This window comes from Bos indicus x Bos taurus, chromosome 4, assembly GCF_003369695.1.
Source record: "Bos indicus x Bos taurus breed Angus x Brahman F1 hybrid chromosome 4, Bos_hybrid_MaternalHap_v2.0, whole genome shotgun sequence".
Lineage (NCBI taxonomy): Eukaryota > Metazoa > Chordata > Mammalia > Artiodactyla > Bovidae > Bos > Bos indicus x Bos taurus.
The window spans coordinates 28,713,095-28,739,842 of NC_040079.1; the positions used below are offsets into that span (position 1 = coordinate 28,713,095).

Here is a 26,748-nt window from a genome sequence, read left to right on the forward strand (position 1 = left end):
CTGGTCTGTCCTGTTCTTCTGGCTACCTCCATCAGTCAGTTTGTCTTTCCACCTTACCACTGGGCCCATGTTTTTGGCCCTCTGCAGTTTGGGAGGTGCACACAATTCTTTTGCATATTTTAGTGCCTGGGAGTTATTTCTGTTTAATTGAACATGCTAATGTTTCTTTCCCATCCTTCCCCTATTGCGTCCTTGAAACAAAATCAGTTTAAATTCAGTATAAAATGACTTATGTTTGCTGATATGCTAGTGATTACTTTTCAGTGTGTGGTGCAGTTCTTGGCATGATTCTGCTGGTTTTAAGAATGACTATGCAGTTACTACATACATGTGCATTGTCAGGAAAGTGGATCAGAGTATGACAGTCCTGTCTCTGGTGTGTCGAGGACTGGGGCAAATAGAGTTCTTATGGAATTCAGAATGACTTGTAAATTTGGTCCTGTATGCATAAATGTGTTTATTTAGAGCAGCTCACATCTTCTCTTCTCTCTTACCAGTTTCCTCACAGCAACTGCAAGAAAATGATTTAATTATTTAAAATACTTGCTGCTTACAGAAGAAAAAGTCAGGGAGGAGCTAAATAAAGAAATAGTTTTTAACCTACACATTTAGAGTGTGGAATTATCTACTACATGCTAAGACTGTAGTAAAAAATTCAACCGGTTGGATGTTTGCTTTCCTGGGAATAAAAGGTCTAATATGATTTACATTTTTTCCATTGAATTGACTGTTTATAAGATCATCACTGCAGTAACATTATGAGTTTTATAACAATTTTAGGAAAAGGAAAATAGCCCCTACGTTCTCAGTTTATGAAACTAAACTATCTCCTGATAAACGAGATAGTCTTGGAAAACCAAGCTCAACAGCCATGTATCAAAGAGTTTAAAATTCATCCCAGGTTCATCTTAGGAAGTCACGTTGAAATGTATACAGCACTTTGCAAACCAGAGCAGTTTTGCCTTTTCACTAAGAAGGACTAAAAGCAAAAGACGCACCTTGGGGTGCAAAGGACCTTCCGTGGTATTGCCCAGACAAATAAGCATTTACTCTGTGTTCCAGGGACATGAGATGCTGTCAGAGTTTTGGATTTCATTAATGAAAACATAAAACAATCTTGCTATAAAATTAATGAGGCTGACTTCATCTCCCACCACACAATCACTTAGCTATATGTTGTTAATTTTAAGCAAAACACTAAAACACATCACAACTTTACAATCAGTGTTTTAAATGGATGACTGACACACAGCCTTTGACAATATTTAGCACTTTATAGCAATACATTAACACCAACTTTAGAAACTATAGCATACTGAAATTTTATAGCCAATCAAGTTGATGAGTCACTGTCAGCTTACAAAATTCTTCTTTTTGATGATAAGAGAAGCAGATATAGGAAGTGAGGGGCAAACTCTAGCTCCTGTAAAATCTTTACTATCATTACTGCTACTGCTACTGCTAAGTCACTTCAGTCGTGTCCGACTCTGTGCGACCCCAGAGACGGCAGCCCACCATGAACTTGAAATTTTAAGGAATAGAAAAACATCCGGTTGGCCCAAAAATTCATTTGGGTTTGGGTCTAAATAGCATGAAAACAAATCCGATGATTTCTTGTAAAATTTAGAAATGGTAATAGTGGTCAATTTTTTTAGTTTGTCATCATGCATGTACATTGATTTGTGAAAAACGTCATATAGTATCCATTGATGTGTGTGGCGATAGTCACTAGACAGCCTTATGGACTTTAAAAGAAAAAACGTGAAGTTGGATATATTTAATCTTCCTTCAAACTAATTGAAGTTTATAACTAGTTAAGGAAATAAGTAGTTCGACTAGAGAAAACAGATATCTATGTTTCGAAATTACAGATTATTCATGTCCTCATGTTGGGAGATTCTGATTCATTAAGTTTGAATGGTGCTGTTTAATCTGTGCTTAAAAAAGATAACTAAGATGGGAACAACTGCTCTGGGATGCCTAGTCTTCATTTTCAGTTATCCAGTTCAGTGATGCAAAATAAATGACACAAGATTTCTCGGTATATAGATAGGGACCTATCCTCGATGCAGTTATTTCAGGTTTTTATCACTGTATTCTTTCCCTTGTCATATGCCTCTTTTTTATAAGCAACCATGCTGGTCTGCCCAGGACTGTCCAGGTTTTGGTCCTATGACCTGAGAGACTCCTCAGTCCTGGACAACCAGAGTGATTTGCCACCAGATAAGATCTTTAAAGAAATAACTGAATCTTTTTGGTCGCTGTGACCATTCTTCAATATTTATTTGTGAGTTGTCTATTTTGTGGTTAAAATCATGGGAGAGAAATTTTAGGTAGAAGCTGGAAAGACTGTTTTTACAGGTCACTTGATGACATTCTGGACATAAGCATTGAATACTACCTAGGAGCCTCAATCACTTAGACCTGAGTATAATAAGTGATTGAGGTTTCCTTGGTGATTCAGTGTTAAAGAATCTGCCTGCCAATGCAGGAGACTTGGGTTCAACCCCAAGGTCAGAAAGATCCCATGGAGAAGGAAATGGCAACCCACTCCAGTATTCTTGCCTGGGAAATATCATGGACAGAAAATCCTGGCAGTCCATGAAGTTGAAAAGAGTCAGATATGACTGAGCACACATGCATAATAAGTGAGGCCAGAGGAAAAAATGTTCAATGATTGGATAAATGAAAATGAATAAATTAACTACTACATTTGTCTAGAGAAGAGTCACTGTTTTTATCAGAGTATGAAAGAAAGAAAGTTGTTCAGTCGTGTCTGACTCTTTGCAACCCCATGGACTATAGCCCACCAGGCTCTTCTGTCCATGGGATTTTCCAGGCAAGAATACTGGAGTGGGTTGACATTTCCTTCTCCAGGAGATCTTCCTGACCCAGAGATTGAACCTGGGTCTCCTGCATTGTAGGCAGATGCTTTACCATCTGAACCACCAGGGAAGTCAGAGTATAGGACCCAAATATAAAATAACTACTTAAATTAACCTCTCTAAATTTAGAGGAAATATGCATTAGTGTGAGGAAAGATAATATTTGTTGAACTTAAAAACTGTTTATTAAAGTTGACTAACTGACATTTATGGGAAAATTTAAAGTGCTGGCTTTTGCTCTATCCTAGTGTTATCAGACAGAGAAGGCACTGGCAACCCACTCCAGTACTCTTGCCTGGAAACTCCCATGGATGGAGGAGCCTGGTAGGCTGCAGTCCGTGGGGTTGCTAAGAGTCAGACACGACTGAGAGACTTCACTTTCACTTTCCACTTTCATGCACTGGAGAAGGAAATGGCAACCCACTCCAGTGTTCTTGCCTGGAGAATCCCAGGGACGGGGGAGCCTGATGGGCTGCCATCTATGGGGTCACACAGAGTCGGACATGACTGAAGTGACTTAGCAGCAGCAGCAGCAGTGTTACCAGATGTATAAAGTTTAGGGGAATGTGAAAGTGAGAGGAGATCCTTTTTGCTTTCCTTAATAAGCCCTCAATGTCCTTAAGTCACTTGATGGCATTCTGGACATAAGCAATAAAGATTATTCTAGGATCTAGGAGACAAGACACCACACAGAGAAAGACCTGGTTTTTTTTTTTTTTTCCTTGTATGTTCAATATTCTTGCCATCTAACCCATTTTTCTGGTAACTGAGAGAATATTGGTGTCAATTTGGAGAAGTGGGAATGGTTCCCGTATCTGCTCTGTGTGTCTAAGTGAATTTCACATCCATAATCTTGGTTTCCTCATCTTTAGAATGAAAAGGTTGGATTATAACTAAATTATATTTCATCTAACTTAAACATCAAATTTATCTTCCATTTTTAACTCTGTATTTATATCACATGTTAAACGATAAACATGAAATTAAAGGTATAATTTACAAGGCCAATTCTCAATCCTCAATATACCTAAAACAATGATTCTGAATGACTTCACTTTAAGAGCTCTGCATCGTTTATATAATGTACAGCAAGAAGACTATAGTTAACAACACAATATAATATACTTGAAAGTTCTTATAGATCTTAAAAGTTCTCACCACAAGGAGTCAAAAGGGAACTCTGTGAGTGATGCAAATGGTAACTAACCTTATGGTGGTAATCATTTCACAGTATGCATGTATATTAAATCATCACATATGTTTCTTAAACTTCTATGGTGTTATATGTGAATTATATACCAATAAGCTGGAAAAAATAATAAAAACATAAAATTGAGTTTTTATTTGAGAAGAAATTAAGAAGAAAACAAATTGAATGATTCTTCTAAAGATAAACTATTGGTTGCTGAGTTGTGTCCAACTCTGCAATCTCATGAACTGTAGCCAGCCAGGCTTCACTACCCGTGAAATTCTCCAGGCAAGAATACAAGAGTGGGTTGCCATTTCCTTCTCTGGGGGATCTTCCTGACCCAGGGATCAAACCTGGGTCTCCTGCATTGCAGGAGGATTCTTCACCATCTGAGCCACCAGGGAAGCCCTAGAGTTAAGCAGTGCACTTAAGGAAATATTGTCATTTAATATTTACAAAAAGAGCTCCCAAACAGCACTTTCTAAACAAGGACAGACCTGGGGTTATGGGGGAGATCTTATTTGAGCCACTTATTAGATAATGCTCTGGGAGCTGAGGTGAATGAAAAGAACAACAGTCTACACATTTTACTTAAAAGATCAAATCACTACCAAAATGCTAGGTAATTACTAACATGTACAGTATAATAGAACTCAATAAGGTGGAAATGAAGATAATGAAACTATATGTCTTTTATTTACTTTATATCTTTTTGTTGCTAATGGAATAGTTTCTGTTCTTTCCCAATAAAAATTCAATACCCAGTTTAAAAACCTAAGAGTAAAATCAAATAGCTTTATCTCATTAGGTGTGCCTCAAATGGTGAAAATCTTAGCCCTCATTCCATCTTTTAGTGAAATCTAACCCCAGTTGATGGAGAAGGCAATGGCACCCCACTCCAGTACTCTTGCCTGGAAAATCCCATGGATGGAGGAGCCTGGTGGGCTGCAGTCCATGAGGTCGGACACAACTGAGCGATTTCACTTTCGCTTTTCACTTGCATGCATTGGAGAAGGAAATGGCAACCCACTCCAGTGTTCTTGCCTGGAGAATCCCAGGGATGGGGGAGACTGGTGGGCTGCCGTCTCTGGGGTTGCACAGAGTTGGACACGACTGAAGCGACTTAGCAGCAGCAGCAGCAACCCCAGTTGATGGATTTCCATTCTCTTACAGGGCTGGAGCGAATTGCACGGGATTCATCTTATGAACAGGAGGGAAAGGTCCAATTTGTAATTGATGCTGTGTATTCCATGGCTTATGCCCTGCACAATATGCACAAAGATGTCTGCCCTGGATACATTGGCATTTGCCCACGAATGAGTACCATTGATGGGAAAGAACTACTCGGTTATATTCGGGCTGTAAATTTTAATGGTAAGTCACAACTTTTTTTGTATCTAAACACTTGAGAAGTGACAGGGTGTGGCTATTCTCCCTATATATAGAATATACTCCAGCAGAGTGGGAAGCATAGGATAAGAAGCAGTTCCCCTTTTAATCAGAAGTGTGAGTTTTTCCACCTGCTTTTAAATCTCAAACACATTTTTGTATGTGTGTGCTACCATTTATCTGTTCCTGAAAGAAGTAGAAGTTAAAAATAAGCTGCTATCAATCAAAAATCACTCTTTCAGAAACAACTTAGAAGGCTCATTTGGAACCACTGACAACAGATTAGATTTCTCTGAAAATGTTTTGTTCATGCCATTAATAGAGAAGGCATTGTTCACATTTTGTTTTGAAACTGATTTTCACCATTTTAAACAGTAAGATGACTTGAGGAAGAGGGAGTGATTTAGAGCTGCTGTATATTTACATTCTTTTAAAAGCTCTGTGTTAAGGTTCCACCGCTTCTTTTTCTTTGTATTTCTTTCAACAACTGGGTCAATTTGAAGCAATGAGCTGTATCGTGTAAGGTAGAACTACATACAATGAAGTAGAGCTGAGATTTGCCTATTGCCGCAGCAGAAATGCTGCTTCTCCGAGTGACACAAGAAATTAGTACAGAATATGCTGGGTTCATAGTACTTGGCTGAGAATAGCCAAACTGCCTGTCTCAAGTGATGAAACTATTGAATTCTGCTGTTCTTTCATGAAAGTTGTAATGGTTGCTGCTCATGACTTTGACCATTGTTTTCAAATGAACTGATAGAATGCTCTGAGCTGTCTAATTCTTTCTGTGTGGCTGTAATCCACACAATGGACATGCCTCTGAGGCACGCACAGTGCTGCACTGTCCATCATAATACACTCCAGTGACCTCAGCTGCCAGCCTTCCTCAAAAAAGCACAAGGTCAACTTCAATTTAGAATTCAAGTGGAAACTTCTTTTGCTCTGTTCAGGCAATGGGAGACACAATTTGGTTTACATTCAATCCAAAGGACCCTCTTTTTTTCAACAGAATTTTGGTGAAACATTACATAATGCTGTTCCTTTTGTTGAGAATATAAATAGTAAGGGGAATTTGAAAATAATTTTCTTACAGTGATTAAATGGAGCGCAAGAGGAGTGTTACAATGCAAGGTTATTTACCCTAATGTGAGGCTGGGGAACACTTTGTTTATCTAAACTGTTAAACAGTGGAAAGAGGAATGCAAATGGATATATTTTTTCATAAACTAAAGCTCATTTCCAGAAGAGAGGCAGATCTTTTAAAGAAATATTGGATTAAAGCACTTCAAAGGTGAATTACCAATTTCTTTCTTAACCATAGATAAAAACCTAACCCTTACTTGATGACTTTAATTATCATACCATACTGTAATATAATGATGCCATTAAAGACTACTAAAAAAGTCATAATGTCTAATGATTATTAACACAATTTGCCTCTAGACACCAATGATTTCTGAGTTCTGTCTACTTTTTACAGTTTTTTTTCCCCTTTACATTTTCAGAGTACTGTTGCTGTGATTGTTTTGGGGGCTGATCCCTTCCATAATTTGCTTCTTTCAATCTACCATGAATACAAAGGACTTCCCTGGTGGCTCAGACGGTAAAGCGTCTGTCTACAATGTGGGAGACCTGGGTTCGATCCCTGGGTCAGGAAGATCCCCTGGAGAAGGAAATGGCACCCCACTCCAGTACTATTGCCTGGAAAATCCCATGGATGGAGGAGCCTGGTAGGCTACAGTCCATTGCGTCGCAAAGAGTCAGACATGACTGAGCGACTTCACTCACTCACTCACTCATGAACACAAAAACACATAAAATTTCATCAATGTATTTATTGAGTCCATAGAATGTGTTAAACATTATGATAGGTGCTAAAGATACATTACTGGTAAAAACAGTTCAAACAGACCTAAGTTTCTTGGGGAATTTAGATATCAATCAAAAAAGCACACAAAGGTGTAATTATGTAATCTGCAATGAGTATTGAAAGAGAAGGTATGTTGGACTTAAAGTTTATAATAGGGGAATATGTCTATATTCTAGGTAGTTAGAGACAGCTGGAATCAGGATGAAAGTGAGAGATAAGGGTAAAACAGACAGGACTAGGGAGATCATGAGGTCTTATAGGTCATTCCTACAGTTTGTTCTTCATCTTGAAAGCAATAGGAACCCACTGAAGCATAATAGAACTGTGTCTGATACAAGAGTAAATGTACCCCAGATGAGGATCATGTAAAATACAAGGATTTCACTGTATGAACTTAAAAGATCTCTTTGAGCTCCTTGGAGATTTATTTTGCTAATGGCTTAAAATTTGGCTGTGTTCCAATCAGATCATATCAGATCAGTCGCTCAGTCGTGTCTGACTCTTTGCAACCCCATGAATCGCAGCACGCCAGGCCTCCCTGTCCATCACCAACTCCCAGAGTTCACTGAGACTCACGTCCATCGAGTCAGTGATGCCATCCAGCCATCTCATCCTCTGTCGTCCCCTTCTCCTCTTGCCCCCAATCCCTCCCAGCATCAGAGTCTTTTCCAATGAGTCAACTCTTCGCATGAGGTGGCCAAAGTCCTGGAGTTTCAGCTTTAGCATCATTCCTTCCAAAGAAATCCCAGGGCTGATCTCCTTCAAAATGGACTGGTTGGATCTCCTTGCAGTCCACGGGACTCTCAAGAGTCTTCTCCAACACCACAGTTCAAAAGCATCAATTCTTTGGCACTCAGCCTTCTTCACAGTCCAACTCTCATATCCATACATGACCACAGGAAAAACCATAGCCTTGACTAGACGAACCTTTGTTGGCAAAGTAATGTCTCTGCTTTTGAATACGCTGTCTAGGTTGGTCATAACTTTCCTTCCAAGGAGTAAGCGTCTTTTAATTTCCTGGCTGCAGTCACCATCTGCAGTGATTTTGGAGCCCAGAAAAATAAAGTCTGACACTGTTTCTACTGTTTCCCCATCTATTTCCCATAAAGTGATGGGACCGGATGCCATGATCTTCCTTTTCTGAATGTTGAGCTTTAAGCCAACTTTTTCACTCTCCACTTTCACTTTGATCACTTTCACTTTTGAGTTCCTCTTCCTTTTCTGCCATAAGGGTGGTATCATCTGCATATCTGAGGTTATTGATATTTCTCCGGGCAATCTTGATTCCAGCTTGTGTTTCTTCCTGTCCAGCGTTTCTCATGATGTACTCTGCATAGAAGTTAAATAAGCAGGGTGACAATATACAGCCTTGACGAACTCCTTTTCCTATTTGGAACCAGTCTGTTGTTCCATGACCAGTTCTAACTGTTGCTTCCTGACCTGCACACAGATTTCTCAAGAGGCAGATCAGGTGGTCTGATATTCCCATCTCTTTCAGAATTTTCCACAGTTTATTGTGATCCACACAGTCAAAGGCTTTGGCATAGTCAAGAAAGCAGAAATAGATGGTTTTCTGGAGCTCTCTTGCTTTTTAGATGATCCAGCAGATGTTGGCAATTTCATCTCTGGTTCTTCTGCCTTTTCTAAAACCAGCTTGAACATCAGGAAGTTCACGGTTCACACATTGCTGAAGCCTGGCTTGAAGAATTTTGAGCATTACTTTACTAGCGTATGAGATGAGTGCAATTGTGCGGTAGTTTGAGCATTCCTTGGTAATGCCTTTCTTTGGGACTGGAATGAAAACTGACCTTTTCCAGTCCTGTGGCCACTGCTGAGTTTTCTAAATTTGCTGGTATATTGAGTGCAGCACTTTCACAGCATCATCTTTCAGGATTTGGAATAGTTCAACTGGAATTCTATCACCTCCACTAACTTTGTTCGTAGTGATGCTTTCTAAGGCCCACTTGACTTCACATTTCAGGATGTCTGGCTCTAGGTCAATGATCACACCATCGTGATTATCTGGGTCGTGAAGATCTTTTTTGTACAGTTCTTCTGGGTATTCTTGCCATCTCTTTTTAATATCTTCTGCTTCTGTTAGGTCCATAGCATTTCTGTCCTTTATCAAGCCCATCTTTACTGTAATAATAATAAGGTAAGAGACCTGAGTATACGCAGATTATCATGGGATATCTAATTTGATTTTCAGTAATTTTCAGGATGTTTATCAATTTTTTATTTTATTATTGGCTTACTGTTAGCATTCATTCATTATGAATACCTTGCCAGTTTCTGATAAAAAGACACGTAGGGCTGTTCAAGTAGAAGTACATCATCAAGACAATTGAAAGGAGGAGAAACAAATTTAGTAAAGAACTGTGTCTGGTACAATAGTAAGAAGGAAGGACTAGGTTAAGTACTGAGCTTCCTAAGCAGTCAAAATGTTAAAGGGACATTTGATGGAATACATAAGCTTCATTACATGATAGAAGCAAGTTTATCTATTTTTTAGGAGAGAATGAATTCTCTTAGAAATTATTTCTAAAAGAAAAGTATCATATAAGACTTTGACAGCCTAATAAGCAGTGTTATTTAATAAAATTTTACTTGGGATGCTGGAGGGAAACAAAGGCCTGCCTTTTAGGATTCCTTTTATTGCTACCAGTTGAACAAAATGCTATTTCTATAAATTTTTTAAATTTAAAAATTTATCAAAAGAAAGACGTAAAATAAAGAAAAGTTCAGATTTTTTCAGGTACTTAAGCAACAATGTCAATTTCTTCCTCTGGTCTGGTCTATAGGCAGTAAAATATTAATACTGTACATCTTGTATAGAATCAAAGATTTTTCTGTTGCCATGAGAACCTTATTCATTATAAAGAAAAAGCGTTGGATAGAATTCCAGAAATGTCTCCTTACTTCTCTATAGCTGAGCAGGACAGAGTCGGCATACTAATCAGGGCTCTTTGACTGTAGGTAACAGAAACCAACTTAAGCTTGCTTAATCTGAAAGGATGGATTTATGAGGATGTGTCAGGAAACTCCCTGGCAGAGTATAGAAAGGCCTAAGAACATAACTGGTTATAAGTACTAAAACCTTTCAGAAATCCAAACATCTTTCTGTCTGCTCTGTTTTGTTCTTCCTATATGGGTTTTCTCTACTTCTAGGTTCTTAGGGTAGGTAGCACAACTTTTAGAATTTGGTTGCTGTTTGGAACATGTGCTGAGATGAACATATATGTGTTTTAAGTCTCAATTCTAACTTCTTGGAAACTTGAATCTCATTAGCTAAACTTAAGTTTGATGTCAGACCTATTCCAAATTATTCATGGCAAGGAGCAGATAGTACAAACTTAGCTGTCGTGAGGCACTCCTAGTGGGTGAAAAGGATATTTAGGAAGTTTCTATCAGTGACTTAGGGGGAAAGTTTAAAGAAAGTGAGCAGAGAGATGAAAACCTAAGGAAGGGGTGATGCTGGGGTCTCTGAATCTCTTTGCCTCTCTAGGTGGGTGAGTTTTTGTTAAGGTAGAGGAGACACAATTAAGAATCACATACAATCGGTGGGAATCTGAGAGAGGAATCAATTTTGGAATTATTGAATGAATGCAAGCCTTCATGTTGTGATTGAATTCTCTGAATGAAGTACCTTCCTTAAGCTCACAGGGAGGTTGTGGTCTAACCATGTAAATGCTCATTATTCTAAGAAGCATATGTAAACATTTGCCTGATTACAGAGACTGGTATAGAGATGGAGTTTATCAGAACTTTCTTTTCTTTAGAAACTTTATTATTTTATGGACTTACTGAAAGTTTTCCAAATACGCAATTCTGAGAGTCTCTGAACATTATAGACTGGATTTAAAGCAAATTTCCTTGTGTATAGTACCTTTAAGTTATCTAAAATAAATAAATACTGCTTAATACTAGGAGATGTATTGTAAGCACACTAATAGGTCAAATAAGACAATGAACAATATCTCATAAGATCTATAAAAAGCCGTTTGCTTAAAATATAAACATTTCTAAGTACAAAAACAAACTAGAAATGGAATAAATGTTTAACAGTATAAGCACATCTTTCTTGGCCTATAAATAATTATATATTTATTTATAGTTATTCTTGTTGCAGAGACAAATTAGTCCTATTAACACTGTTATTAATAGTCTATCAATTTTAGCCATTGAGATAAAACAAGGGACAAAAATAACAGAGATTACTACTAAAAAGGAAAAAGTAGAATTATGATTACTTCAAATGACTTGATATCCAGACAATAAATTGAGAAATATATTAGAATACTTTAAGATGATCAAATATAAAATTAATATTAAACATTAAAAACTTTGCTACATGCTAGTAAGAAGCCATTAACTCATATGGGAAATGAGACTCTGTTTTCTTTGCAAAATATTCATAGACAATATCTTGGAATAAATGGAACCAAAAAATATGAAAGATCTATATGAAGACAACTTTATTGAGGGACATCCACATCCACATCCCTTGTCTGTAACAGAAAAACAAATTGTAGGAAAAAATGTTATTATTTTATGAGTAAATCTATATTCAGGCTTAGTGTCAGTTCAGTTCAGTTCAGTCGCTCAGTCGTGTCCGACTCTTTGCAACCCCATGAATTGCAGCACACCAGGCCTCCCTGTCTATCACCAACTCCAGGAATTCACTCAAACTCACGTCCATCGATTCGGTGATGCCGTCCAGCTGTCTCATCCTCTGTTGTCCCCTTCTCCTCCTGCCCCCAATCCCTCCCAGCATCAGGGTCTTTTCCAATGTGTCAACTCTTCGCATGAGGTGGCCAAAGTACTGGAGTTTCAGCTTTAGCTTGATTTCTTCCAAAGAACACCCAGGACTGATGTCCTTTAGAATGGACTGGTTGGATCTCCTTGCAGTCCACGGGACTCTCAAGAGTCTTCTCCAACACCACAGTTCAAAAGCATCAATTCTTCGGCGCTCAGCTTTCTTCACAGTCCAACTCTCACATCCATACATGACTACTGGAAAAACCATAGCCTTGACTAGATGGACCTTTGTTGGCAAAGTAATGTCTCTGCTTTTGAATACACTGTCTAGGTTGGTCATAACTTTCCTTCCAAGGAGTAAGCGTCTTTTAATTTCATGGCTGCAATCACAATCTGCAGTGATTTTGGAGCCCCCAAAAATAAAGTCTGACACTGTTTCCACTGTTTCCCCATCTATTTCCAATGAAGTGATGGGACCGGATGCCAAGATCTTCGTTTTCTGAATGTTGAGCTTTAAGCCAACTTTTTCACTTTCCACTTTCACTTTCATCAAAAGGCTTTTTAGTACCTCTTCACTTTCTGCCATAAGGGTGGTATCATCTGCATATCTGAGATTATTGATATTTCTCCTGGCAATCTTGATTCCAGCTTGTGCTTCTTCCAGTCCAGGCTTTCTCATGATGTACTCTGCATATAAGTTAAATAAGCAGGGTGACAATATACAGCCTTGATGTGCTCCTTTTCCTATTTGGAACCAGTCTGTTGTTCCATGTCCAGTTCTAACTGCTGCTTGCTGACCTGCATATAGGTTTCTCAAGAGGCAGATCAGGTGGTCTGATATTCCCATCTCTTTCAGAATTTTCCACAGTTTATTGTGATCCACACAGTCAAAGGCTTTGGCATAGTCAATAAAGCAGAAATAGATGGTTTTCTGGAAATCTCTTGCTTTTTCCATGATCCAGTGGATGTTGGCAATTTGTTCTTTGGTTCCTCTGCCTTTTCTAAAACCAGCTTGAACATCAGGAAGTTCATGGTTCACATATTGCTGAAGCCTGGCTTGGAGAATTTTGAGCATTACTAGCGTGTGAGATGAGTGCAATTGTGCGGTAGTTTGAGCATTATTTTGCGTTGCCTTTCCTTGGGATTGGAATGAAAACTGACCTTTTCCAGTCCTGTGGCCACTGCTGAGTTTTCCAAATTCGCTTAGTGTAGTTCCAACCAAAATGACAAAGGAGCATTTTTTGGAATTTGAAATATTTAAAATTTTAACCGTAAGTATAAATGCGTGAAAGTAACTAAAAGATTTTGAAAGAAAAAATATTCCTACCAAACACATTAACATTTAAGCATAATGTTGTTATAGTAATCAGTCAATATGAAACTAATACCAGAACAGACATATAGTAAATGCAACCAGCTAGGAATAGCCAGAAATATATAATAAAATAATAATCTGTTTGTGTATGTATATACATACGTATGAATTTATGATGTGATAAAGATGAGTTAGAACTCAGTGGGAAAAGACATTTATTAATTATCTATTTACAGTAAAATCAAGTGATCATGATTTCTCCATATCAAAGAGTCTTATCCATTTGGAATTTATTTTCGAGTTAGGTGAAAAGGAGAAGCAAAAGAAGAAAATACAGATGATTTATTTTTTAGATGGAGTGCTAAGTTGCTTTGTATCCCACTGTTTTTTGTGACCCTATGGACTACAGCCCCCCAGGTTCCTCTGTCCATGGGATTTCCCAGGCAAGAATACTGGAGTGGGTTGCCATGACCTTTTCCAAGGGATCTTCCCAGCCCAGTGATCAAACCTGAGTCTCAAAAGTCTCCTGCATTGGCAGGCCAGTTCTTTACCACTACTACTGCCTGGAAAGCCTCTTTTAGATGGAAGGATTATACTAAAATAACCTCAGTTCTCTTCCAGCTCTATATTCACCACAGATTATTTTAAAGATAATGGCATATTTTAAAAATATAGATACCTGTCAGTGTTCTTACTGTTGTTTTTTTTTTTTTTTTAGTTTATTTTTATTTTTTATGAATAATTCCTTTAACCCACATTCATTTTACTGGGAATCTTAAAAAGTATCTGATAAAAGGGCTCTCTGCTAGGCATTAAAAATGCAAAGATTAATAAAGTGTGGTTCTATGAATTTTCAAATATTATAGCTTAACAAAAGGAGAGGTACAAACATGTTACCAACAATAATTCAATTTGATAACTGATGTGATAGAGGCATGGGCTTGTACAAATACAGCCTAAGACTGAGATTAGGGAGCTTAGCCTAGGGGGTTGGGGGGGTGGTGCTCAAAGAATACAATACAGAGAGCAGATGACATCTGATTTAAATTACAAATAGAATGTGACATTTCTCTAGGTGGACAAGATGGGAAAGGATATTCATGGCAGACAAAACTGTTTAATAGGAGACAGAAGACAGGTGAGAGTATGTGTTCTGAGAAAGCGAGCATCCTCAGTGTAAGAATTCAAGGGGCTGACGTGGGAGCAGCCTAAAGATGACATTAGCAACACGAACTTGGGCCTGTTAGAAATCCCTGCCAAGCTCTGATGTTTGACTGTGACACAGGAGGCAGCAGGGAACGGAAGCTTTCTGACAGGACAGTGAAGTGCTAGGATTTGTGTTTTAGAAAAATAACTATGGCAGCAATATGCAGACAGGAGGGAGAGATTGAAGATAGGCACGACAAGTTAAGAGACGGTTCCGATCATTTCCAGGAGAGAAGAGTGCCTGAAAGGGGAAAATGAAAATACAGATGGAATATAAAGAGATGAAAGAGGGAGGAAGGGAACAAAGACTCATTTGAGTGCTGGCTCTTTTCTAGGCACTGTGCTTTGATTAGAAACTTGAAGGTTTTGAGAAATATCTTTACCTCCCCAAATGATCTTTCTTTGTAACCGTTTGTGACAACTCCATTACTAGGATTAATTCAGTATCATTTTTGGGTGCATATATCTTTATTATTGAGTGTTATCATTTTTAAAAATTAACTTTTTATTAGATAGTTCCTTTCAACGTTGTGTTGATGTCTGCTGTGCCGCAGAGTGAATCAGTTGCACATATACATATGTCCACTCTTTTTAGATTCCCTTCCCATTTAGATGACAACACAGCACTGAGTAGAGTGTTTTAGTGTATATACCATTGATAAAATTGGCTTGACACAGCTTTATTTTATGAACCTTTATAAGTAGAAATGAGACATAAAATATCACTATATGGAAAACTGACAAAAAATTGTCAACTCTGGAAGTTATGATGCATCGTTTCCTTGTGATTAGATATTACTTATTCGGTAAATAGAGTTGAAGAAAAATCAAATGTGATGAAGTGTTTCTGTGTTAACCTTAAACATAAGGTTATATGTTTTTGATAGTTACCGTACTTGAAATAAAATTGAGAAAATCATTATTAATCATTTTGATGTACATTATATGATTTATTCTTGAAGATAGAAATTTGCAGACCATGAAGTAATTCCTGGAAATATTTATGCATTAAAAAAAAAAGTGAATGGCATATATAGCAATATTGAATATGTAGTGATAAATAAACAGGTTGACTTGAAATTAGGTAATATTTCAGTTTCTGATTAAGAAAACTTCAGGCTGGTTAAAAAATATTAATCCTACAAGTGAAGCCATCATGGAATTTAGCATCATAATTATACTTGCCTCTATTTTCTAAGATGATAAATTGTGTGTGTGGGGAGCTTAAGTCTAATTTCTCTGATAGTCATGAAGAACAAGGACTCTCATTTCTTCCCTTCATGTATAGACTTGTGGGCCAAGATGGAGGCAGCATCCTTCAAAGCTTCAGGCAAACAATAGACTTGTCTTAGTTCCTCCTTGGATCCTCCTCAACTTCACCTACTGCAGTGGGTTTCTTTTACTTCTTTGTTGTTCTTATAATTCATGAACTTCATCATGTGCCAAAAACTAGGGGAGAATGATAAGCAAATTCCAGAATTAGATGAGGTACCATAGGCTCACTAACTGAGGGTTAAGTATTGGTGTTGAATCTAAACAGGAATGCAGCAGTGAGCCCTGAATGAAGGACAGGGACATAGATGAAGAGCTGAGAGGAACTGAGGTGATGGGGACTTTCTGATGGAGTTCACATTTAATGATTTGTGTTTATCACAGTGATCAGAAGCACAGGTTTTATACTGAAAATTTAAATCCACTTTCAGCACTCACTACTTTATGATCTCAGTCAAGTAACACCTCTCTAAATCTTTGTTTTCTCATTTGTACAATGGGGATATTAATCAGATCAGATCAGATCAGTCGCTCAGTTGTGTCTGACTCTTTGCGACCCCATGAATCGCAGCATGCCAGGCCTCCCTGTCCAACACCAACTCCCGGAGTTCACTGAGACTCACGTCCATCGAGTCAGTGATGCCATCCAGCCATCTCATCCTCTGTCCTCCCCTTCTCCTCTTGCCCCCAATCCCTCCCAGCATCAGAGTCTTTTCCAATGAGTCAACTCTTCGCATGAGGTGGCCAAAGTCCTGGAGTTTCAGCTTTAGCATCATTCCTTCCAAAGAAATCCCAGGGCTGATCTCCTTCAGAATGGACTGGTTGGATCTCCTTGCAGGCCAAGGGCCTCTCAACAGTCTTCTCCAACACCACAGTTCAAAAGCATCAATTTTTTGGTGCTCAGCCTTCTTCACAGTCCAACTCTCACATCCATACATGACCACAGGTTAGAGCTTATGTAAAATCTAAAGTGATAATATATAGAAAGTGCTTAATCAAAGATATACTGTCTTATGTGTGAGAATATTAATAGATAAATAATGAAGTTAGTACTTATATCACCATATAAAGGTGATGAGATGAGTGGAATGGGACCGAGGACTTGAGACTTTTCAGAAGGATGCAGAGTTTAAAAGCTCTACGTATAAGGATCGCTAGTGGGAGTGAAAACAAGGCACAGGTTGGAAAAATGCTTCTGCTAGGGCACAAATCAACAAGGTTTCCCCAGAAGTGTCAGTTTCTCAGAAAAAGGGACAGAAATATGAATGTTTTTACAAGTTTCTCAAAGTACATGGTAAAGTATGCTACTGCTCATATGAGTATCTGCTGAGTCTAGGGTAGATCAAATGGGGCTCATTTTCTCACTGTTTCTTCAGTTTCCTTCAAAATTATGCACTTTTTAAATGAAAGAAAGTATTTATTAGAATAGCTCCCATTCTTAGGGATAATTATTTTCTAGTGATATTTCACTTCAGAAAGAATCTACCCGAAAATCATAATGGAGACTTGATTATTTTTCTCTTTAAGGTTATTAACTCTTATAATCACATTAAACTTTAATCAAGAAGTTAGTTTGAAAGTAAAGAATATGAATGAGAATTATTTTTAATTTGGGTATCTAATTATTACACTTTGGGGATTTTGATTTTCCCAGTCTTTTGAATATATTAAAACCCATGACTATACAATAACTTTTCTTTTGAACCATGTGAAAAACACCTTTGTATGTGAACTGTGAACTTCCAGATATTCAAGCTGGGTTTAGAAAAGGCAGAGGAACCAGAGATCAAATAGCCAACATCTGTTGGATCATCGAAAAAGCAAGAGAGTTCCAGAAAAACATCTACTTCTGTCTTATTGACTATGCCAAAGTCTTTGTGTGGGTCACAACAAACTGGAAAATTCTGAAAGAGATGGGAATACCAGACCTCCTAACCTGCCTCCTGAGAAATCTGTATGCAGGTCAAGAAGCAAGAACTGGACATGGAACAACAGACTGGTTCCAACTCAGGAAAGATTGTGTCAAGGCTGCATTTTGTCATCCTGGTTATTTAACTTCTGTGCAGAGTACATCATGAAGAATGCTGGGCTGGATGAAGCACAGTCTGGAATCAAGATTGCCGGGAGAAATATCAATATTTAGATATGCAGGTGACACTGCCCTTATGGCAGAAAACGAAGATGAACTAAAGAGACTCTTGATGAAAGTGAAAGAAGAGAGTGAAAAAACTGGCTTAAAACTCAACATTCAGAAAACTAAGGTCAGGGCATCTGGTCCCATGACTTCATGACAAATAGATGGGGAAACAATGGAAACAGTGAGAGACTTTATTTTTTGGGCTCCAAAATCACTACAGATGATGATTGCAACCATGAAATTAAAAGACGCTTGCTCCTTGGAAGAAAAGCTATCACGAACCTCGACAGCATTCTATAAAGCAGAGACATTACTTTGCCAACAAAGGTCCATCTAGTCGAAGCTATGGTTTTTCCCGTAGTCATGTATGGATGTGAGAGTTGGACTATAAAGAAAGCTGAGCATTGAAGAATGGATGCTTTTGAACTGTGGTGTTGGAGAAGACTCTTGAGGGTCCCTTGGACTGCAAGGAGATCCAAGCAGTCCATCCTAAAGGAAATCAATCCTGAATATTCATTGGAAGGACTGATGTTGAAGCTGAAACTCCAATGCTTCAGCCAGCTGATGCGAAGAGCTGACTCATTTGAAAAGACCCTGATGCTGGGAAAGATTGAGAGCAGGAGGAGAAGGGGATGACAGAGGATGAGATGATTGGATGGCATCACTGACTCAATGAACATGAGTTTGAGCAAGCTCCAGGAGTTGGTGATGGACAGAGAAGCCTGGCATGCTGTAGTCCATGGGGTCACAAGGAGTCAGACACAACTGAGTGACTGAACTGAACTGAAACACCCAAGTTAAGGAAAGATGATCAATTTCTTTTTAAAATTTACAGAGTGTCACGTTATTTATGACATTTATTTCATTTATTATGTCATATAACTTCATTCAACAAACATTTATTGAATGTCTATTTTGTGTCTCACTGGGCTATTTGTATTCTTTCTCTCTTCCAGTTCTCATATCTCCTTTTTCTTCCTTCATATGCCTTCAGATCTTAAACTTCTTTTCCTCTCCTTTTGTCCTCTTTTCTTGCCTAATGTTTCTCCATTTGCTCTTGTGATCATTCAGTAACCAAGATAGTAATGTAGCTAAGGGTAGGAGCTGTCAACTAAAACAGAGATGTGAACTAAAATTGTAACTCTTGCACTTAAGTGGTGAAACCTTGGATAAGTCACTTAATTTTTAGAAACTTCCATGTTCTCATCTTTGCATGGAAATAATCATCATACCTACCTTGTAGTGTCATTGTGAGCATTTAATGAGGTAATTTACAACTCCTGGGATGTTGTGAATAATCAACAAATGTTAACTATTATTTTTTCCTCTGCTCCATGACAAAACTAAATCTTCTGTATATGTTTACTTCATTTCAAACATACATACATAAATATCCCTCAAATACACAGTCATTTATATATTCCCTTACACACTTTAGTTTCAAAAGCATCCATTAAATTTCCTTTAAAACATTTTTTATTGGAGTATAGTTGATTTACAAGGTTGTGCCAATATAAATTTCTTAGAATCAGTAATACTGTGTTGTCTGAAATTAATGCCTTATTTCTTCAAGGCTTTAACTCATCTATCCTCAAGTTTGATTAAGCTTTCTTGTTCACTTTTTCTCTCTTTTAGTCACCTTCTGACCCTTGATATATATATATATATATATATATTTTTTTTTTTTAGAGGTTTAGGGTGAGATATAAGAATAACAGGGTGTAGAGGCCATTCTAATCCATTCTGCCTTGAGTAAGATGATCAGATAGGTAAAGAGGTGGAGGCTGTTGCTTGAAATAGTGTTCAGGGTATGTGTACTGGAATAGAATACACCTTGTATGTGAAGAAACTTGGAAACTTACTTAGACATAGATTATGAAAGACATCTATGACCTGTGCAAAGAATTTAGCTGAAGATCTTTGTCTATACCCAGCTTCACCAGAGAATACTGTTATACCAGTGCACATCCCATTCGAGCTATCCATTCCCACAGAACAGAAAAGAGTGAATTCCATACAACAGCATTAGTTAAAAGCCATAAGTTCAATTCAGTTCAGTTGCTCAGTCATGTCCTACTCTTTGCAACCCTGTGGACTGCAGCATGCCAGGCTTCTCTGTCCATCACCAACTCCTGGAGCTTGCTCACACTCATGTTCATTGAGTCAGTGATGCCATCCAACCATCTCATCCTCTGTCATCCCCTTCTCCTCCTGCCCTCAATCTTTCCCAGCATCAGGGTCTTTTCAAATGAGTCAGCTCTTCACATCAGGCGGCTGAAGTATTGGAGTTTCAGCTTCAGCATCAGTCCTTCCAATGAATATCCAGGACTGATCTCCTTTAGGATGGACTGGTTGGATCTCCTTGCAGTCCAAGGGACTCCCCAAGAATCTTCTCCAACACTACAGTTCAAAAACATAAATTCTTCGGCACTCAGCTTTCTTTATAATCCAACTCTCACATCCATACACGACTACTGGAAAAACCATTGCTTCAACTAGATGGACCTTTGTTGGCAAAGTAATGTCTCTGCTTTTTAATATGCTGTCTATGTTGGTCATATAAGCCCTATCATTTAAAAAAGTAACTCAAAATAAAAATGGCAGTGTACATTTTGGCAAGTGAGAGGGATGTGGTATAAATTTCTCAGAAAGATATTTATTAATTTCTACCTTACTCATAATCCTTAATCCTATTTAAGAAAGCTTTCCTCATATCTTATGTTTTTCTTTCCTGACTGTCTAGGTTACACAGATGTCCTACTGAGAAATTCTAACCTGTTTAACAATAAATCCAAAAGGCCATTCCTCCCAGCTCCTTTAAGTTCTCTTAACTTTCTTTTCATTTTTCTCTGTCTTTATGTAAGCCACAGGCTTATATAAAAAGGTGTATAGCCTCATCTCAGTCTCCTTTGCTTCATTCAGAACTTCATGAAATGAAGAACTGCCTTTTTTTGGCTTCTAAAACAGAGGGTAACATACGTACAGAAGACTGCAATAAGTCGACAGCTCCATCAATTTTTTACAGACTGAAATCACCTAAATCAGTATCCATAACAGCCAGTCAACTCCTCTTGAATCTCCAGCTGTCACCTTAAAACCTTCCTGTGCTCTTCCAGTCAATACACGTCTCTCTAGTAAGTTACTGTCCTGACTCAGAACAGCACAGACTAGGGTTGCCAACTTTTGTGCTCATATAAATGAAGCTACATAATCTGTACTCTTTTATGCCTGGCTTCATTTCACTGTAACTTTTGATAAAGAGGAAGTAAAGCACATTCCCACCATTATCTCTCTCTATTAACATCAGACTCATTATTTAATTTACTTTGTTACATATTAAGAATTTAATTTTTAAAGTCTAATGAATTATTTTATGAAATAATAACACTTAATATCTATTAATAAAGTTTATAATGTAGGAAAAATTAACATTTTAATACAATACCTACAATTTCTTAGAAAGTGGCAAAAATATTACTTTTAATAATATTCTTATCTTGGTCATGTTCTTTCATAATTTTTTAAAAAGTTATAGACTTAATTTTTTAAAGCCATTTTAGGTTCACAGCAAAATTAAGTGGAAAGTACAGAAAGTTTCCATATATCCCCTACCTACCTCCCTACACCCCACCACCCGTCCCCCACCACCCCCCAGCCCCACACACAGCTTCTCCCAACTATCAACTTCTTGAACCAGAGTGGTACATGTGTTACAGCCAATTAACCTACATAGACGCATCATTATCATCCAAAGTCCATAGTTTACATTAGCGTTCTTAATGTATATTCTATGATGTTGACAAACTTGCAATTCTATATGTATTTACCTACCAGCATTCTCATAACTATTTCAACTTTAATCAGCATCATGAAAAAATACTCTTAATTCCACCAGTCTCAGTCCTAGGCACCAAAGAGAAAGAAATTATACTCTTCCAGCTGGTGCTCTAGTGTAATTCCCAAATACCCAAACCATCACTGCCAGATTTAGCAAAAGGAATTCGACACTTCATCCTCTTATTTTACCAGGAAGGAAAACACATTTGATCTCCTTACTTAGCTATTCATGACAACATATCAGAGTTGTCGTAAATTCTAGGGTCAATAAATTCTAGAGTATTCAGAGGTATTTGAGAAAACTGCAGTGTTCTTGATTGCACATTGCACTCACTTTCAGAAATAAGTGATCTCTGATTTTTCTATCCACATGTTTATCTTTCAAAATAATATTACGTGCTAAGTCACTTCAGTCATGTCTGACTCTTTGCGACCTTATGGACTATATCCTACCAGGCTTTTCTGTCCATGGGGATTCCTCTGGGGGAATCTTCCCTACCAGGGATCAAACCCATGTCTCCTGTGTCTCCTGCATTGTAGGTGGATTCTTTACTGCTGAGCCACTAGGGAAGCCCACTCAAAATAATACTGGCCCTCTATAGACAAAACCAAAAACCTTCAGACTGACATTTCAGGATTTTTTTTTTTTTTTCCAGGTAGTATTTAAGTGAGAATTAGTGGGTTATATCTTTCTGGGGCTTCTCCAGTGGCTCAGTGGTAAAGAATCTGTCTGCAATACAGGAACCACAGGAGACCCAGTTTGATCCCTGGGTTAGAAAGATCCCCTGGAGAAGGAAATGGCAACCCACTGCAGTATTCTTCCCTGGAGAATCCCCATGGATGGAGGAGCCTGGTGGATTACAGTCCATAGGATCACAAATAGTTGGACACAACCGAAGCAACTTAGCATGCATGCACACATCTTTCTGATCCTACTAGATATGCTTTAACCCAGACCAAAGAGAGAACTGATACGTTTTATACACAGAAACTAGTTTGGGGTGAGGGAGGGAGATGATATTTTCTGTCAAAGACTGTAGTTAACTAGTAGTTTAAGTGAGAAAGCTTTTTTCTTCTTCAACATGGTTTTTCTATATACAGGCACACAAGCTATCAGATATTGTTAAAAATACTGAGTTTTTTTGCAATGTGTGCATAATACATTTTTTATACCTTTACAGGTGTGCTTCATCAGTTTGATCCATTTTAGCCTTTAAAGTGGGCTGTAGATGCATAATTTAAATGATAATACTTTGGGCAATTATATGCTAATATATGAATAAATAAATACCATTTCATGTTGGATTTTTTTCTTTTCAGCATTACTTGAAGTCTTCTTTTGGCTTTTGAGCATGATAGCAATCTACTTTACTGGTACTGAAGCAGAAAATAACCAGTTCATTGGTTTTCTAGCAACCTCCACACACAAAATGTTTATAAAAATAAAGTACTGTGTTTAGCAAACTCAAGGATGGTTTCATCTGAGCACCTTTAAGTCCTACAACAGATCTAACCAGATCTGTTATATTTAGCAGATCTAAAATCAAGAGCTTTTAAGTGCATGTGTACACACATACACACACACACACCTCTCTTTCTATAGAAATAGAGCAAGTAAATAAAAATAGTAAAATGGTATTATGGAATAAAAGGATATATTTCTTTTCCAATGTCAAGGTAAAAATTTTCTAACTTAATGGAGATTGGGTAAAAGTAGAATCATTGAATTGCTTCATATCTTTGAACTGGGATTTAGATAAACCAAATGACCTTTGAGCTTATACTAACTTTGGCTGGCTTTTACAGAAAGTGTTTCCAATGTCAGTTCACTACCTGTATTATTTTAATATTTTTAAGCCAAGAATTGATAACAATAACAATCAGAAAGGCACTAAGTACTGTGATCAAGATCCATCTTCTTTATTACATTTTTAGAACATCATAATTTTGGCAGGATGTGTTGCAGATTAGTGTAATGTGCTGTTTTAAAATTTTAGCGATCTACTGCAGATTTGAGATCCTCCGTTTGGAAAGGGCCAGATGTGAGTTTAGGTGATCTGTGGTCCCATTTGATAGCACCAGAGGCTATGCTTAGAAATTCAATCTTACATAAATAATTAACCCCATGCATTGAAAGAGCTCTTTGAAGTAATAATTCCTGACTAGCCTATTCATGTCTATCATTTGATTTTAATTAGTGACAAAATATTAAATGCCATGTCATTATTTAGTGATAGGTTTTAAATACTTCCCTCTGTGGATAAGGGAATTTGATTACTTAGTCATTGTGATTAAAAAGGCTTTTCATAGTTCCTGGCAAAGATAATGATGTCACAAATACAAATAATTCTAGAGTGGGTTCAGACCACTTGAAGTATGTAGGAGAAAGGGTCAAACAAAATTAACTATGTACTGCTTATGAAAAAAATGTTATTGCTGAAAACTTTTGTGTATTGTTTATTGTTTTCATCGTAAACTCTGAATTGTCAAAATCCTATTAGTATTTTAGGTGAAAAGTAATCTTGTCATCTGGAATTTGCATTCAAACAAATGTGTATGTTTTAAAATGATAAGCCTCTAATAAATCATTCCCTGGGTTTTCTTATTTTGTATCTCAGTAAAAGATTTATTTTGATGACAAATTTTAAATTTATACATATTAAGTCTTTTTAGTGCTAATTACCTTGAATTGCACCATATCACAATAACAGTCCCAGGCATCTTAATGTTTTTCACTTTAAAGTGCTCTCATATATATTCTCTCATTAGCCCTAGCAGTTGTATGCGGGAGGGCAAGTAAGTGGATGTTATTATGCCATTTGACAGAGATGTATAAAAGTGAAGTAATATGTTTAAGATTCCCAGATACTAAATCAAGGAATAGAGATTAGACCCAGAATTTTCTTTTTTTATTATTATTATTATTATTTTTACTTTACAATATTGTATTGGATTTGCCATACATTAACATGCATCTGCTACGGGTGTACACGTGTTCCCCTAGACCCAGAATTTTCAACTCTCGTGTAGTGGTCCAGGTTTCAAAGGAGCTGAAATAGGATATTGCTTTGAAAGTAGCCTATTAAAATTGCTAAATAAAGACAGTACCCTCAGGAAGCTCAGTTTAGCAGGGCTAGCAGTCAGTTAACAAACAACTACAAAATGTGAAGAATTACAATGCCAACATAGAGAAAACGGGCTTCCCTGGTGGCTCCTCAGGTAAAGAATCTGCCTGTGGTTTGATTTCTGGGTTGAGAAGATCCCTGGGAGGAGGAAATGACAACCCACTTCAATATTTTTGCCTGAAAAATCCAATGGACAAAGGAGCCTGGTGGAGTGCAGTCCAGTTCAGTTCAGTTGCTCAGTTGTGTCCAACTCTTTGTGACCCCATGGACTGCAGCACACCAGGCTTCTCTGTCCACCACCAACTCCTAGTGTTTACTCAGACTCATGTCCATTGAGTCAGTGATGCCATCCAACCATCATCCTCTGTCATCCCCTTCTCCTCCCACCTTCAATTTTTCCCAGCATCAGGGTCTTTTCAAATGAGTCAGCTCTTCGCATCAGGAAGCTGAAATATTGGAGTTTCAGCTTCAACATCAGTCCTTCCAATGAATATTCAGGACTGATTTCCTTTAGGATGGACTGGTTGGATCTCCTTGCAGTCCAAGGGACTCGCAAGAGTCTTCTCCAACACCACAGTTCAAAAGCATCAATTCTTCTGTGTTCAGCTTTCTTTATAGTCCAACTTTCACATCCATACATGACTACTGGAAAAACCATAGCTTTGACTAGATGGACCTTTGTTGGCAAAGTAATGTCTCTGCTTTTAAATATGCTGTCTAGGGTGCAGTCCATGGGGTCACAAATGAGCTGGACATGGCTGAGCGACTTAGGAAGCATGCACATAGAATGTGGTGAAAGAGGGAGGATGGGACCGTAGGGAAGGTGGAAATCATCATGAAGATAGTGATATTTAAACTGAGACCTGAATTATGAGAAGGATCAAAGTCTAAGAACTAACTGGTACAAAAGCCTTAAGGCAGAAAAGGGATTGATTCACTGTCATGCTAAATGCGTCTCTTCTGTCTCTGGAGTCACAGTCTTTTTTGCTAAAAAAAAAAAAGTATGGTATTTTCTAAAATTCTCCAAATGGCACATTATCTTGTAAACACTTTGGAGAGACCCATGAAAGCCCAGGTAGCTTAATGGTCCAAGCCTGTCCTTCCCGTGAGTCTGTCCTTTGAAGTTCACACGGTGAACATGATGCTACTGAACACTGGAGAAATATTTTGTCTTGCAGTTATTTCCCAGATTATAATAGCAGTTGTGCGGAAGTATAGCACAGCAAACTACATCAGATAATAACTAGTCACAGTTTTTTAAAAAAGCTTTTTTATAGGCGTATAATTGTTTTACAATGTTGTATTAGTTTCTACTGTACAACAAAGTGAATCAACTATGTGTATGTATATGTTCCCTCCATCTTAGTTCGTCCTCTCACCCCCTCCTCACCCCATCCCAACCCCTTTAGGACAACACAGCACACCGAGCTGAACTCCCTGAGCTGTGTAGCAGTTTCCCACTAGCTATCTATTTTACACATGGCACACATTTTACTTTTCAGAGATTTTAACAACTGCTGTGGGCTTATAGGGAAAGTAAAGGCTTTCCACTGTATTATCACTGAGTGTTCTTCAAGCCTTAAGGAGGAAGAGAGTGATTTGAATGAGTCAGATTTGAGGCTTGACTACTGTATTCCTAGGAGGAGTCATCTTCTGGCTAAGAATGAGTGAACATGGCTATTCATTGGCGGGTCCCTGAAGGAATAGCAGTAGTTAGGTGCTGGGGTACTCTCTCTAAACAGGCCAGGCCATCTAGCTTTTGCAC

The 26,748-nt window shown here is 37.8% G+C and overlaps 1 protein-coding gene across 4 annotated transcripts in view; it reads left to right on the top strand.

Annotated features, from left to right (window-relative positions):
• GRM8 (glutamate metabotropic receptor 8) overlaps positions 1-26,748 on the top strand; it is an 850,006-nt gene that overhangs the window by 505,763 nt on the left and 317,495 nt on the right. For all 4 annotated transcript variants that reach the window (XM_027539090.1, XM_027539089.1, XM_027539092.1 and 1 more), the window contains exon 7: positions 5,248-5,448. In XM_027539090.1, coding sequence (XP_027394891.1) covers positions 5,248-5,448 — 201 coding nt within the window. The remainder of the gene's footprint in view (positions 1-5,247; positions 5,449-26,748) is intronic.